The 15495-nt window shown below is 46.2% G+C and overlaps 3 protein-coding genes across 6 annotated transcripts; 1 reads left to right on the top strand and 2 right to left on the bottom strand.

The window, feature by feature from the left end:
- Positions 1–358: 358 nt before the first annotated feature.
- On the bottom strand, positions 359–1196 carry stmp1 (short transmembrane mitochondrial protein 1). The gene is made up of 3 exons (XM_061806994.1): positions 1043–1196; positions 815–868; positions 359–727 (listed from the first exon to the last, which is right to left on the bottom strand). Exons 1-3 carry the CDS (start codon positions 1055–1057, stop codon positions 656–658), a joined length of 141 nt encoding a protein of 46 aa, XP_061662978.1. The 5' UTR covers positions 1058–1196; the 3' UTR covers positions 359–655.
- Positions 1197–1312: 116 nt separating this feature from the next.
- On the top strand, positions 1313–10860 carry LOC133493547 (dynamin-1-like protein). Of its 4 annotated transcripts, none has more exons than XM_061806987.1 (19): positions 1313–1606; positions 3671–3812; positions 4170–4216; positions 4293–4364; positions 4960–5046; positions 5134–5296; positions 5394–5514; positions 5659–5790; positions 6563–6769; positions 6840–6960; positions 7034–7189; positions 7281–7370; positions 7744–7836; positions 7971–8024; positions 8672–8803; positions 8885–8994; positions 9454–9613; positions 9702–9800; positions 10135–10860. In XM_061806987.1, the coding sequence occupies exons 1-18, from the start codon at positions 1463–1465 to the stop codon at positions 9756–9758; spliced, it is 2088 nt and encodes a 695-aa protein (XP_061662971.1). In that variant the 5' UTR covers positions 1313–1462; the 3' UTR covers positions 9759–9800; positions 10135–10860. The 4 variants fall into 4 exon arrangements, with proteins under 4 accessions (XP_061662971.1, XP_061662973.1, XP_061662970.1 ...); XM_061806989.1 differs by lacking the exon at positions 10135–10860 and adding an exon at positions 8230–8301 and having other exon boundaries at positions 1313–1564; positions 9702–9990; XM_061806986.1 differs by lacking the exon at positions 10135–10860 and having other exon boundaries at positions 9702–9993.
- Positions 10861–10993: 133 nt separating this feature from the next.
- creld2 (cysteine-rich with EGF-like domains 2) lies at positions 10994–15334 on the bottom strand. Its single transcript, XM_061806993.1, has 10 exons — positions 14992–15334; positions 14839–14921; positions 14155–14265; positions 13991–14082; positions 13675–13851; positions 13499–13597; positions 13345–13428; positions 13187–13282; positions 12053–12193; positions 10994–11988 (listed from the first exon to the last, which is right to left on the bottom strand). The coding sequence occupies exons 1-10, from the start codon at positions 15127–15129 to the stop codon at positions 11930–11932; spliced, it is 1080 nt and encodes a 359-aa protein (XP_061662977.1). The 5' UTR covers positions 15130–15334; the 3' UTR covers positions 10994–11929.
- Positions 15335–15495: the final 161 nt, after the last annotated feature.

Here is a 15495-nt window from a genome sequence, read left to right as displayed (position 1 = left end):
TTTTTTTTTTTTTTTTTTAATAACATGCAAATGACTACTGTAACTGTCATTTTATTTTAATTTTTTAAGGCCACCAAGACCACAAAATCAAGAACCCACAGCTCAAAACCCACTAAGATTGGCTCTCCAAAAACTGAGAAGAGATCCAATCGTGACAAAGACGTGGACGTCCTCGGTGCTGCGGCCGTGCAGAACCTGTACTACGTCGCTCACAATGCGGCCGCCTGCCTGGAGTTACGAGGGTACGGCTTGTCCAAGGACAAGAGGAAGAAAAGAAAAAGGAAAAGGAAGAAGAAAAAGTAAGCCAAGCAATGGTGCCTGCATTTACTTGAAATATGAAACCATGAGAATAGAAAGATACGCTCAGCAACTTTATTGGAAGCTGAATATGTCCAAATTGTTTTCATCATGTGATCACACACTTATGTACCAAGCAGGATAGCAAACAGGATTTATAAACCCAAACATTTTAAATCCAGGTCTCTAGTAAAAATATAATAATAAAGTAACATTTAAGTGAAACCCGTTTCAGGTCTACTTATATATATATTTACGGTTTATCAAATGTACAATTGTTAACACAACCCTGTGAAATAAATAGATGTTCTGCAGAGTGCATATTCTATTTTTGATGGAAAACGCCCTTCAACGTTCATCACTCCGGTGGTTTCTTCTTGGCCTCCACGTCTTTCTTGAACGCTTCGATTTTTTTGGCTATGTTTGGTACCTTAAAAACAAAACCAAATTCAATGTAGACCAAAAATGTGTCAACAATGGAGCACTTTGTCCTCGGAGGAGGTCGGAGCGAACTTACGTCGTAGTTCTGAGCGAGGTACATCCCCACAACATTGCCGAGGGTAAATCCAGCCTGAAAAAATGACCACATTTTTTAAAAAGCATTTAGCAGCATTCGGCTTCATATACATGTCAAATTTTCACGAGTTATGTACTGAACAAGTAACACTGTTAACGTAACAATTATGGTAGCCATTATTTATCTCCCGTAAATCGTTGATGAAGTACAAAAGTTGGTTTAGCTCACCAAGAACTGTAACATAGTGCAATATTAAAGGCTTTAAGATGTCAGACTTGTGACTTTGGAGAGGAAAAAAGGTAGTTATTACAGCTTAAAAGCGACCAACACTAACTACCTACGTCTGTCAAAGATAGGCTGGCATCAACAATCCGCGCACGCATGCGCGAGATTTGAATTAAATGTTCTCGCGTTGTTTACAGAGCGCATGTCCTGTAGTCCTTTTCTCAGTTTCGGCCTCAAGCGAGTGTCGTGAACAAAACTACAACTCCCGTCGCCCCGACGTCGCAAGTGCAGCTGCTGTTGTCGCAATGGTGGCGACGCCGAGACATTGAATGACTTTGGGTCCATCACCCACATACTCACCAAAAGAAAAGCCGGCGAAACCTTTTATTTTGTTTTAGTTTTTTTTGTCGCGAAACCGAGGGCATGGAGGCACTTATTCCTGTCATTAACAAGCTCCAGGATGTGTTCAACACCGTGGGGGCGGATATTATTCAGCTGCCGCAGATAGCGGTGGTGGGGACCCAGGTAAAAGGCGACGATAACGTTATGCCGTTAAAGCACCTGGTGGTAATATTTCAGCCAGTCACTGCTTATTAATTCTGAATTTCAATGCGGCGTGATGGACGTAAATGACACGGGCGTACAAACAGGAGCGCTTTCAAGTCTGCGTTTGAAAAACTAATAACCTTCATTCTGTGCTAATTTAAGAATCACATCACGAGCCAGTCGACGGAAATGTAATTCATTTATTTACATCATAATCATCATTATCCTCATCATCAACCTATAAAAGAAGTAGATACTTGATGGAATTATCATGGTTATTGTAAAGATTAATGAAATTATCATTCTTATTGTAAAGAGTACCAAAAATGGATAATTTGCCTCGAGGAGCCACATGGAAAAGTACAGAGAAGGTCACAAAGATCTACATTGTGTCTTTTGTAGACCTACAGAGTACCAAGAGAGGAACTGTGGTACCGCATGCTCAAGTCTGGTGTGGCGGAGAAATATGTTAGAATAGTACAAGATATGTATGTGGGCAGCAGAACAGCAGTGAGATGTGCTGTAGGTGTGTCAGAAGAATTTAAGGTGTAGGTGGGACTGCATCAGGGATCCGCGCTGAGCCCCTTCCTGTTTGCGGTGGCAATGAATAGGCTGACAAATGAAGTTGGACTGGATTCCATTTGGACCAAGATGTTCGCAGGTGATATTGTGAAACCAGGGAGCAGGTGGAGGAACAATTAGAAGGGTGGAGGCACGCACTGGAAAGGAAAGGAATGAAGATTAGCCGCAGTAAAACAGAGTATATGTGCGGTGGGAGAAGAGATGGCGAGGGTGGATGACTTCAAATACTTGGCGTCAAAAATCCAGAGTAATGGTGAGTGTGGTAAGGAAGTGAAGAAATAGGTCCAAGCATGGTGGAACAGCTGGCGGAAGGTTTCTGGTGTTTTATGTGACAGAAGCATCTCCGCTACGATGAAGGGCAAAGTCTATAAAACAGTGGTGAGGCCCGGCCATGATGTACGGATTAGAGACGGCGGCGCTGAAGAAACAACAGGAAGCAGAACTGGAGGTGGCAGAAATGAAGACGTTGAGGTTCTCGCTGGATAGGGTTAGAAATGAGCTCATTAAACGGACAGCCAAAGTTGGATGTTTAGGAGACGAGGTCAGAGAGAGCAGACTTCGATGGTTCGATCTGGTGAACGAGAGAGTGAGTATATTGGTAGAAGGGAGGATGAGGATGGAGCTGCCAGGCAAAAGAACGAGAGGAAGACCAAAGAAAAGTTTGATGGGTGTTGTGAGGGATGAGATGAAGACTGCGGGTGTGAGAGAAAGATGCACGAGATGGGCTTAAATGGAAAAAGATGACACACTTTGGCGACCCCTAACGGGACAAGCCGAAAGGAAAAGAAGAAGAAGACTGGTGCTAATTTTGGTTTGGCGTCCGTAAACTTGACATGTCATCGCCTCAAATGATCGCACAGAACAAATTGATGGAAAGCTAGCTTTGAAATGTGAATACAATAATAATAGTTCGACTATTATGAATTTTTTTTAAGCACATGATTCGCTTCCAAGTGCCACATAAAGAAAACGTGGCGGGCAGGATCTGACCCTTGAGCAACAAATTTGAAACGTGCTCAAGGCAATCACAAAACGTTTTGAATCTCAATTCGCGGAAGGCGTCAAGCCCCAAAGCAATATTTTTATACTCTCCTTGTAACGCCCTACGATGGCTGATGCTAAATTAGTATATCGCCTTTTCAAAAACAGAGTAAAACCAAATTGGACCAAAACCAAAGCAATCTTTCAAATTGGAACTAATGCAAATCTGTTTTATCCGTTCCAGATTCTCCAACATTTCATACAAAAAAAAAAAACACATTTTAGAGACAAAAACCTTCGTTGAACAATCACAAATGAATCTGAAATAAGTATCAATGACGTGAAATTGTTAAATGAACATTAAACATCACTTTTTAATTGAAAATTAAATTGACAATGTTAGTCACGATCCCTCTGCCCATGTTATATTTTGTTAGCACCCTCTATGGGTAAAATATGTATGCAGTACTTCAGCAAAGCCGGGAATAATCTTAATCTTCTCCGCGCTTGATCCGTCTCCAGAGCAGCGGCAAGAGTTCCGTCCTGGAGAGCCTGGTGGGCCGCGACCTGCTCCCCCGCGGAACCGGCATCGTCACCAGGCGGCCTCTCATCCTCCAGCTGGTCCACGTCGACCCGGGAGACGTCCGCAAAAACGACGATATCGGTTAGGGGCCCAGCTTCTCGCACACACCCTCCTTCCGGAGGAGACCCCTTTTTGGTTTTCGACTTCCTTGCTAGCCTGTTTTTTTTTTTTTTTGCCTTTTTGATCACATATTGGTGTCTTATCAATGAAGTTGTTTTTTTGAATCTCACTTGCAGTTTCCAGGGTATGAAAAAGCTCCATAAAGGTGCATGCTCGTACTGTGAATCACGTTAATTAATGTATCCACCTTCCTCCAGTTGTCAGTACTGTACCCTACTTTGATCGTCAGTTTTAGTAGACCCCCTTTTGCCCCCCACCTCTACGTGATGGCAAAGTCATGTTCATGTCTTAAATTGCTTTTGCCCTCGTGTTGTACAGGCAGGGAAGGCGAAGAGTGGGGGAAGTTTCTGCACACTAAAAATAAGGTAAAGTTTAGTGTGATTTTTAAAACGTTACCCAGTAATTACCATTTAAAAAAAAAAAAATGTTTTTCCTTTTCAGATCTACACTGATTTCGATGAAATCAGGCAAGAAATAGAAGATGAAACAGAACGAATATCAGGGAATAACAAAGTGAGATTATTTTTATTTATTATTATTTTTTTTTATACTCAAAATTCCACACAGAATGCCTGGAAAGATATTCAAACCAAGACCCTAAAAGTTGTGAGGCAAAGGTTCAACCCACCAGCCCCACCGTGCTGCCTTAATGTATTCTCCACGTCATTCAAATTGATTTCAATTCATAACTCTTAGCTACTACTAATTTGCTAAATTATTTGATCTCATGGCGGCACGGTGGTTCAGCTGGTAAAGGGTTGGCCTCACAGTTCTGAGGACCCGAGCTCGATCCCGGCCCCACATGTGTGGACTTGGCATGTTCTCCCCGTGCCTGTGTGGATTTCCTCCGGGCACTCCGATTTCCTCCCACATCCCAAAAACATTAATTGGACACTCCAAATTGGCCCTAGGTGTGATTTGTGAGTGCGACTGTTTGTCTCCATGTGCCCTGCGATTGGCTGGCAACCAGTTCAGGGTGCGCCCCGCCTCCTGCCCGTTGACAGCCGAGATAGGCTCCAGCACTCCCCGCGGCCCTCGTGAGGATAAGCGGCAAAGAAGATGAATGGATTTCATCTCATATACGGGTTTATTGTCCCCTCCTGTGTAGGGCATTAGCGACGAGCCCATCCATCTGAAGATATTTTCCCCCCACGTTGTCAACCTCACTCTGGTGGACCTGCCTGGCATCACCAAGGTAAGGCAGCCCCCCCCCCCCCCCCACACACACACACACGCTGAGCATAAGCACGTCTTAACGTGGGAAATCCCCATTTTGTCGCAGGTGCCTGTGGGAGATCAGCCCAAAGACATCGAGATCCAGATACGAGATCTCATCCTGAAGCACATCTCCAACCCCAACTGCATCATATTAGCCGTCACCGCCGCCAACACGGACATGGCGACATCTGAAGCCCTCAAGGTGGCCCGTGAGGTGGACTCCGACGGTGAACCCCAAAATCAGTTCCCTTAGAACAGTCATTCGCCCGGCATGAGCTCCGAATGGATATCATGCAACGCTTCTCTTTGCATTTGACCCGCCAGGCAGGAGGACGTTGGCCGTGGTGACCAAACTGGACCTGATGGACGCCGGCACCGATGCCATGGACGTGCTGATGGGTCGAGTCATTCCCGTCAAACTGGGACTCATCGGCGTGGTCAACAGGTGAGCGTCGCACGCGTTCAACATGAGTCGGGAGAGAGTGCTCTGATACGTGGATCTATATGTATTGTTTATTTATGGCATATTTAATCAGAGCATGGATCTTTTCGGGATAATAGAGCCCTATTAATCACCTGATGTTCACAGGAGCCAGCTGGACATCAACAACAAAAAGTCTGTGGCTGACGCGATCCGTGACGAGCATGCTTTCCTGCAGAAGAAGTACCCGTCTCTCGCGAACAGGAACGGGACCAAATACCTGGCCAGGACCCTGAACAGGTCAGTGTGAGCCCCATCATTACCATAATTCCCAGCCTACAGACCGGACCTGGTTATAAGCTAACACTAGCGTCGCGGCGCTAACGCAAACGCTAGCGCCGTGCTAACGCAGAGCTCTGCAACCTTTTTGAGGCTGAAGGCTACTTCGTGAGCACCGATCGTATGAAGGACTACGTGACATGTTTGCGGCAAATTTCAGCCTCAGTTCATTCCACATACATAAAATATTTTGGTTTTAATTTATTGTAGTAAATGACATTACAGGTATTTTAAAATTTTAATTCACGTTAGTAAGTCAGATTCAGCATTTAAAGCACAAATATTAGTAAGAATTTGTGGCCTATGGTATTTTTTTAACATACCTCGCGGGCGCCTTATATGGTCCTCGCGGTGGGCACTGCGTTGGTGACCCCTGTGCTAATGCTAGCACCGCGCAAACAGTGTTGGTTAAAAAAAAACATACCTATAAAAATCCCTGAGACATGGCAGTAACATGCTAGCGCAGCGCTAACAGGGCTGGACCGGTCAAAGTCAATTCCTCGGCACTTATATTCCACCGGTCTCTTAACTTTTCCGCTCGAGTGCCCCCTTGCGGCCGTTAGAAAAAAAAAAAAAATGCACAAATTAGCCGCATCGCCGCATAAACAGTAGGGTTGAAAGCGCCTGAAGAAAGTCGCGGCTTCTACGCCGGAAATTACGGTAATATGAATCACATCAACAGATTTTCTTGTGTAGAAAATTTCCCTTCCCTCGCCCCCTTTGCCCATGCCAGACTACTGATGCATCACATCCGCGACTGTCTGCCGGAGCTCAAGACGCGGATCAACGTGCTGGCCGCCCAGTACCAGTCCCTGCTGGGCAGCTACGGCGAGCCCGTGGAGGACCAAAGCGCCACCTTGCTCCAGCTCATCACCAAGTTCGCCACCGAGTACTGCAACACCATCGAGGGCACGGCCAAGTACATCGAGACCGCAGAGCTGTGAGCGCCGGCGCCATCCAAACAAAATGTTGTCGTTTTGAAATATGAATATCACAACTGATATCCCCAGGTGCGGCGGAGCCCGAATCTGTTACATATTCCACGAGACTTTTGGCCGAACGTTGGAGTGCGTCGATCCCCTGGGAGGCCTCAGCACCATCGATATCCTCACCGCCATTCGGAACGCCACCGTCAGTACTGCTTCACTTCCAGCTTTTCCAACGTTGCAAAGGGCTGACCTTTGCCCTTCCCACCTCGCGTCAGGGTCCTCGCCCGTCTCTGTTCGTGCCCGAGGTCTCCTTCGAGCTGCTGGTGAAGAAGCAGGTTAAACGCCTGGAGGAGCCCAGCCTGCGCTGCGTGGAGCTGGTCCACGAGGAGATGCAGAGGATCATCCAGCACTGCAGCAACTACAGCACGCAGGTTGTCGCCTATCCGCCCGGGAAATGGGGGTGGGAAATGGAGGCGGGGGGGGGAGGCTCGGGTCTTCTTATTTAATGGAGTTCTCTGCCAGGAGCTGCAGAGATTCCCGAAGCTCCACGAGGCCATCGTGGAAGTCGTCACTTCCCTCTTAAGGAAGAGGCTGCCCATCACGAACGAAATGGTATCATCACACACGCGTCCTTTCCGCATCAATTTTTCACTTCATTCTGGGACTATTCTCTATATTTACCGCAATTCCCGGCCTACAGAGCGCACCTGGCTACAAGCCTCAGGCAGTACATTTGTAAAGGAAATACCATTTGGTACATACGCAAGCGCCCACATTGAAATTTTCGTTGAAACTTGAGATATTTACAAAGAAAGTTGGTACACAGAGAGTTTAACACTAGCACCAGGCTAATGCTAACGCTAATGTTTAAAAAGTCTCGGCTTAGAGGCCGGAAATCACGGTATATATGGCCCACATGTCGCCGAAACGTGTTTGAATCTGAAATAGAAGCGAGGACTCTCGCCTTGTTGTCCCGTTCTGTTAGGTGCACAACTTGGTTGCCATCGAGCTGGCCTACATCAACACAAAGCATCCTGATTTTGCGGACGCCTGCGGGGTCATGAACAACAACATTGAGGTGTGCCATTGCCTCGAGATCCCCCCCCCCCCCCCCGCCCCCCAAATACACAATTTTAGATGATTTCACACTTTTCCTTCTAATGACAGAGAACTTAGTGTGCTGTATTCCAATTCACGCTTTTGTGTGTTCAGGAGCAAAGGAGAAACCGGATGAGGGAGCTGCCCGCCGCAGTGACCAGAGATAAGGTACGCTTCCTTTTTAATGTTCAAAAAAATGGATTTTGAGCGAAGAGTCGAGTCTCCTTAATTTATTTTGAGTTCAACTCCGAAAGGGTGACCGGATCCTACATGTTCTTTCTTTGCTCAAATGACTGGACTGCCATCCCCTCTCTCCGTCTCTCCGTATTTTCCCCTCCACTTCCCTCCATCCCTGCTCTCAAATTGCTGCCAGTCTCTTGGCAAAGGCCCAGCTGCGGTTTCCGGCGAGCCCCCCGCGTCCGGAGCCGACGCGACCGGCGCCAAGGTGGGCAGCCGCTGGCCCCGCGCCTGGCCCACAGTGTTGATGGCTTTGGCTTGAACCCTAATCTTTATTTCCTGATGTCGTGCTCTTTTCGTAACACCCCCCCCCCCCGCTGCCCCCAGCCTGTGTGGACTTGCAATAACAGTGTTTCCTCAAGTTTTCTTTCCAAACTCTTGATTTAGTTTCACTTTCCAAGTTTGCGTGAAGTGCAGAACTTCACAGTAGTGACAATGGAGCACACAGTGGACCTCAATGCTGTTTTTTTCACGTTAGCTTCTTCCGATCCGCTTGCATTTTTGACTGCACTTCGGCGACATGACGTCGTCCCCGTGTCAGAAAGGTTCACGTCGATGCTCCTTTTTTTTGATGCGAGGCTCCGGCAGCGGGGCCGCAGGGCGACGCGGACAGCACGGGCGCCTGGAGGGGGATGCTCAAGAAAGGCGAGGACGGACCCGCCTCGGGGCCGGGAAGCCCTCTGAAAGGAGCCGTCAACCTGCTGGATGTGGTGACTTCTCGTCGTTGTTTTCCTCTCCCGATCCTTGAGGAGTATTGTCGCCCCAATAATCTCTCTCTTGGCAACTTGTAGCCGGTACCGGTAGCCAGGAAGCTGTCGTCACGTGAGCAGCGGGACTGCGAGGTCATCGAACGCCTCATCAAATCCTACTTCCTTATTGTGCGCAAGAACATCCAAGACAGGTAGGGAGACGCGTGACTAGCTTGACTCCCTCGTCCTGTTTTCCTTTATTGCAGGGGTGTCAAACTCATTTTTCTCGGGCGCCGCATTGTTGTTCCGGTTTCCCTCAGAGGGCCCGTTATGACTGTGGAACAAAAATATTCAATCATTTCATCACATTGATGTCATCAATTTATGAACTAGCCTTGGAATCAGAAATCAAGGGTGATGTGTTTTTCAACTATTCATGTTTGGTAAGACAAAAATGCTTGTAATATCGCAAATTTATCATTGATGATGTATGACAATCTGAAATTTCGGTCCAGATTTTTACAAGAATCACGGAAATTGGCACTCTAGATTTGGCTTCGCGGGGCCACATAAAATCACGTGGCGGGCCAGATTTGGCCCCCGGGCCTTGAGTTTGACACCCACGCTTTATTGTTTCATTTCCAATGATGGCAAACCGATGTGCTCCTCAGCGTGCCTAAGGCAGTGATGCACTTTCTGGTCAATCACGTGAAGGACAGCCTCCAGAGCGAGCTAGTGGGTCAACTCTACAAGTCGGGCCTCCTCAACGAGCTGCTGACCGAGTCGGAGGACATGGCGCAGCGCCGCAAGGAGGCGGCCGACATGCTGCAGGTAAAACGCGGCGGACTCCGCGACGTGTCGTCCCTGAACAAGGATGAGAAAGTTCCTGAACCGCCCCGTTGGTCCCGTGTGTTCGTAGGCGTTGCAGAAAGCCAGCCAGGTGATCGCTGAGATCCGAGAGACTCATCTGTGGTGAACCGGAACATGCTAGAAGAATGCACTGAGCCCTCCCGTAAAAGTAAATGCCATTACAAACTCGTGTACCTTCAAGATGCGCACGCTCTGAAGACAATGCAAATGTAAATAGTGTGTTGTAGTGATCACAAAAGGCCTGTCGTGACACAATGCGATGACATTGGGACATTTTATTTATTGCCGCCAGACAAAGCTGTCAAAAAGTGATGTGGTCAATAAAAAAAAAAAAAAAAAAAGATGCACTGACGAAAGCACTTTCAGTGAGGATTGTATGTCATCGATAAATTTTCTTCTGGACGATACAAAAGGAGGGTAAGGACACTCAATATGTCTTTCATCAGTCTTACGCTTCCATTTCTGACGTTTTGTATCTACAGTTATGACAGCCCCCAGTTTGTATTCCTGCTCACCTCCACCAGGTGGCGATAAAGCATCCCTAAAACGTCACAATCCACACATGGCCATTTAAGACCACCCACCCACAAAAGTTTCTCCACCGGGATTTGACAACTAGTCTGTTCGCAGGTAAGAGAATGTCAAAGTCCAAAGTAAGCAGAGCTGCAGTGTAAGCGCGCACAATAAATGCTATCTAGTTCGGATTGATTGGGTGAGTTTTGTCAATTGCTGCCACAAAAGTCCACCTCTCACTAGGACTAGAACTTGACAAAATTTGTTTACAGTACGTCAATCTTTAGATTACATCTGCTTTAAGTTGTAACACCTTTATTTACCTTCAAGTACCAAAGTCATGAAATGCATGATTTTTAGTATGTTATGGATGAAAAAAAAAAAAAAAAGGGCAGCCGACATGGACCCATCCGTTTTTTCACCACACATGATTTTGACGTTAATGGCTTTTTGTAACCCCCCATGAAAATCCTCTCGAGGGATTTGTTTTGGAGAAGAAGCAGGAAGTGACGTACGGGGCAGTAGCGCACTCAAGTGGTCTTGTCCGTTTCTACTAGTTTTACCTGCTGGAAGGTAGCTCTTTGTTCCTTCGTGTAAGCCAAAATGCCGGCTTGTTGCATTGCTGGATTTTGCTGGAACACTCGGAAGGATAGATTTGTTTTTCATACTTTTCAAAAAGACCCGGTTCGTCGTGAAAAATGGATTGCACAGGTGCAAAGGACGAGAGCTTCGTGGGTTCCAAATGACAGGGAGGTGTGCATACAGCTACTAAAAAAAAAAAAAATAATTGTGGGGGGGGGGGGACCACGTAATTCGTCTCCCATAACGTAACAAACGATCCGCATATGTATGACAAGGGTGCTAAATGTGTCAATGTGCGCGTCGGGATCACCGGCGAAGGCTTCCGCCCCAATGCGGAGGTGGTTTGACCACATGCAGGAGGAGAAAGGTGCTTCCCCCCTGGCAAATCATAGTTTGGGGGTGGGGGGGGGTAATCCTCTCAGAATGTAACAAAAGCTAAGTCACGGGTGCTAAACGTGTTGATGTACCCGTCGGCACCGAGCACGGCTTCGGACGAGCCACCACCAAAGCCGTGACTCGTCCGCCGCGATCAGTGGGATCAGCGGGAGTGGATCGGACGGGGAGGCGGTTTGGCCACGGCGGCGTGGTCGCTCCTGGCCGGCGTTGTTTTTATCACCGCCACGGCAAGGCGGTTTGGCCGTGATCCGCATGTCATCTAAATATGGCTCGGGTATGGTATGGGTAATATTGCCCCGGTAACTTCACCCGGTTGTGTCAGAAGGTGCGTGTTCGTCTCCCATCGTAGGAGCACAGCATGTTTTCAATAGCGAACGTCCCAGTTGTGACGTCACAGACAGAAGATGCAGCCAATATGGCGACCACCTGGATGTCGAATGAGACTTCCGCAACTTTGCGGGTGGATGACGGGCTCTCCGCTCATATTTATTTTTTCGTGTAGACATTGAAGTGAATAATGTTAATGTATTTTTCATTACAATATCTATTTTAGAATGTTTATAGGGATGACACTTGACCTTTAAAAGAACAACACTGAAAATAAGGACAAATGCACAACAGAGACAAGCAACACCGGCATAAAATCTCAAAGACTCCTTGCGCCACAGGTAGAAAACTTTTTCTTTTTTTTTTTTTTGCTGCTGTTTAAGTCCTGTATTTTTTACAATGAGCAGGATCAAATATTCCCCCACAGTTTTTTTTTTCTGGTCAGTGCCGCTTTTCTCATCAGAGCTCTTCATGAGGATTCCGATCTGTCTCCAATACCGCGGGCTCCTCTTCTTGGTCTGAGGACACAATAACTATTTAGACACGACAACAAACTTTTACGATCCTTAAAGTGACACAAACCTTCTTGTGGCTTTTGGACGCACTCGCCATCTTTGTCCTCATAGCTGGCGGAGCAGACGCACTTGTAGCTGCCTTTGGTGTTGACACACTCCTGGTGCTCCTTCGTGCACACCGACTTTGTCTGGGAGCACTCATCGATATCTAGTGGAAAACAAAAAAAAAACAGTGAAATAAATGATCCATCCATCCATTTTCCGTACTGCTTATTCTCACTACAGGCACACTTAATTCCTTCTTAAACAAACACTAATGTAATTTCTGGCCTACAAGCCATGAATTTTTTCACATGCTGTCAACCCTGCGGTTTATGCGATGATGTGGCTAATTTGTGGATTTTTTCCTAACGGCCGCAATGGGGCACTTGAGCGGAAAAGGTAAGTGAGACCTGTGGAATATATGTGCAGAGGAAGTGACTTTTACCGGTATGTTTTTTTTTTTTTTAAACCAGCCCTGTTAGCGCGTCTGATTTTTACCGGTATGTTTTTTTTTTTTTTTTAATAAAATCGGCCCTGTTTGCGGCTCGCTATCGTTAGGAACTTGCTAGTGTGTCTCTGCTGCGTCTCAGTAATTTAGGTAAGTTTTTTTTTTTTTTTTTTAACCGGCTCTGTTAGTGCTGTGCTAGCATGTTGTTGCTGTGTTACTGCCGTGTCTCAGTGATCTTTACCGCTATTTTTTTTAACTGGCCCTGTTAGCACCTCGTTAGCATATTTCTGCCGCGTCTCAATGATTTCGATTTTTCTTTTTTTTTAACCTGATCTGTCTGTGATACCATGTTGTTACTATCTTAAGCTAAGCTAAGGTATTAAAACTTTGAAAACTCTGTGTACAGTCCCTCTTTGTAAATATCTCGTGTTTCAATGTGGGCTTGTGGCTTTTACACAGGTGCGGCTTATGTATGTACCAAATGGTATTTCCTTTGCAAATGTACTGGGTGAGGCTTATAACCAGGTGCGCTCTGTTGGCCGGAAATGACGGTAATTACATTTTTGGATCATAGTAATCCTCAACAAGTCCAAACATAAATATGTGGCTATAAAAATGTAATCGTTGAAGCATAAATCTTAACTTCTGCACTTTTGATACCACCTTGCTGCAATGTGGTCGTTCAGGATTAATGAGTGATGCCACACAAACCTGCGCAGGTGCCCTCGGTTTCCTGGTAGCCGCCGGCGCACGTCTGGCACTTGTCTGCGCCGGCTCCTGTGCAGCCGGCGCACTCTCTATCACAACCTGAGGGGCCAAAATAGCTCATTTCGAGCTCAAGCGGACAGAATTGAGATGTGCGGCTTTACCTTTGCAGGAGTAGGAACCTTCTGTGTTGACGCAGTATTGATCATCTTGACATGGAGGTGAGTCTTTGGAGCACTCGTCTATATCTGATATCACAACCCATGTGTCAGTGCCTTTGGTGCTCCATTAATACTCATTTTCTTACTTGGACTTTACCAATGCAGGCTTCCTGGTCATCTTCCTCCCAACCATCCTTGCACTCGTTGCAGTCCTGATTGGTCGCCCCGCTGCACGTCTTGCAGGAGGAATGGCATTCTAAAATGGCGGAGGGAGACCCTCGTTATCCAGTGAACGATAATCCGGGCGATAAATAGGTGGGTGACGTGTCGTACCGGTGCACAGGGAGAAGGAGTCGTTGCGCACTTCGTTAAAGTAGCCGTCGATGCAGTCCAGGCAGAAGTCCCCCTTGTACTCGACGTCGCACGTGCACTTGCCGTCCCCTCCGCGGGTCCCGTCACCGTCGCACTTGCCGTTCCCGTGACACGGTTTCTCAGAGCCTCCCACGCAAGCTTTGACACACACAAAAAAACAAAAACAAAAACAAAACAAAAAAACCCGCAATTTCTGTTTGTGGTCCATGGCAGTGATTCCCAACATTGTGTATTTTCTTTTTGCCAACTTTAAAACCGACGGTGACATTTTCCTCACCGTTGCAGTCAGGCCCAAACGTGCCTTTTGGACAGCACACTTTGATGGCATCAATGCAGAACCACTTATGCAAATCAGGATGTTTCATTTTCCTGCATTGAAACCACAGACGGTTAATAAGATCGAAACGCATTCACCGACATTCTGAGTCCGGTTCCACAGACCTTTTAAACCACCAGGTCTCAAACAGCTCCTCGTGTTCTTCGAGCATGCGGTTGCACTCGAAGCTGCTACTGTCGCACAGACCCTCCACGATCTCCATCAGTCGGATCTCACTGGAAAAAAAAGCGGTATTGTGAAACAATCACACATTTAACTACACTTAAATATTCAGTTATGGCGGTCATTCTAGAATTGGAGAACACTTTGGAGAAAAACTGACCATTTTACTACTTTGTGTGTTTTTCAAGCTTAATGGTCCACTTTTAGGAGCAATTTTGCATCACAACATAGACAATTTCGGAGGATAATATGAAAGATGAAAAACGATGTTCTTACAAGGAAGACAAATTCATTTAAAAAAAAAGCTAATTAAAACGTTTTAGTTTGAGAAATCACAAAAACAAAATCCGTTTTAGAGGCTGCTCAGGAACTATTGTGGTATTTAAAATAATTATTTTACAACAACCAGACGGTTACATTATGTCTCAGAGCATCCATCATTTTTAAAAGTGACCGCGACGGAGTTTTGTGCATGGATTATTGGGGGTGGGTGGGTGGAAAGTGTCCTCAAATTCTGAAACGAACCAATGAGTAATATTCTAATAATAATAACAGTAAGTAATCATATTTCTAGTGTGGTTTACTTAGGATGACCAGTAGCAGGCTGACCTGGTATTCGCTCTCACCTTGTCTCATATTTGGACAGCTTCCTCTCCTCCCAGGCTGTGTTGCCTCCACCAAAATTCTGCGTAGCAGTTCTCTCATAACCCTAGAAATAATACATGAAAAATGCAAGACATGGAAAGAACAAGAGACTTGTTTCCTACGTGCTCACTAACCTTTTGGAAATTATCAGTAATCCGTTGGCAGGTCACACAAGCGCTTTTTAAATCCTTCTTCGCGTTTGTGACTTGAAAAAGTAAAACAAAACAGGACAAAAGCCTGAGAAGTCGCAAATCTGGACCCGTGGGCAGCATTTCACTGTTTCATTAGTGCACACAATAAAATCCACCTCACAACGAATTAGCTATTTTCGGTACGCTACACACAGCGGATTAACTGTACTGTCCTTGTGGTAGAAATAAGCATTAGCGTTTAAATACAACGCGCAAATAAGAGAGTATTTACATGCCGGCTGAGGAAAAGATGTACGACTTGTAGTTTTCCGCTTCAGCCCCTCTAGCCGAATTGTGGCTTGTGGCGATTGGCTCTTTGTGCCTGCCAATCAAACAGACGGCCAATCACCTGCCGCCACGCTCGGGACAACGAGCGCATTTCCCACGTGGAAAATTCACGAAGGCGAAATACAATTGAAGAAATTCACACTTATCATTGTTATATTT

The sequence above is a fragment of the Syngnathoides biaculeatus genome, chromosome 20 (assembly GCF_019802595.1).
Source record: "Syngnathoides biaculeatus isolate LvHL_M chromosome 20, ASM1980259v1, whole genome shotgun sequence".
Classification (NCBI taxonomy): Eukaryota; Metazoa; Chordata; class Actinopteri; order Syngnathiformes; family Syngnathidae; genus Syngnathoides; species Syngnathoides biaculeatus.
This window is presented reverse-complemented; position numbering and strand designations above follow the sequence as displayed.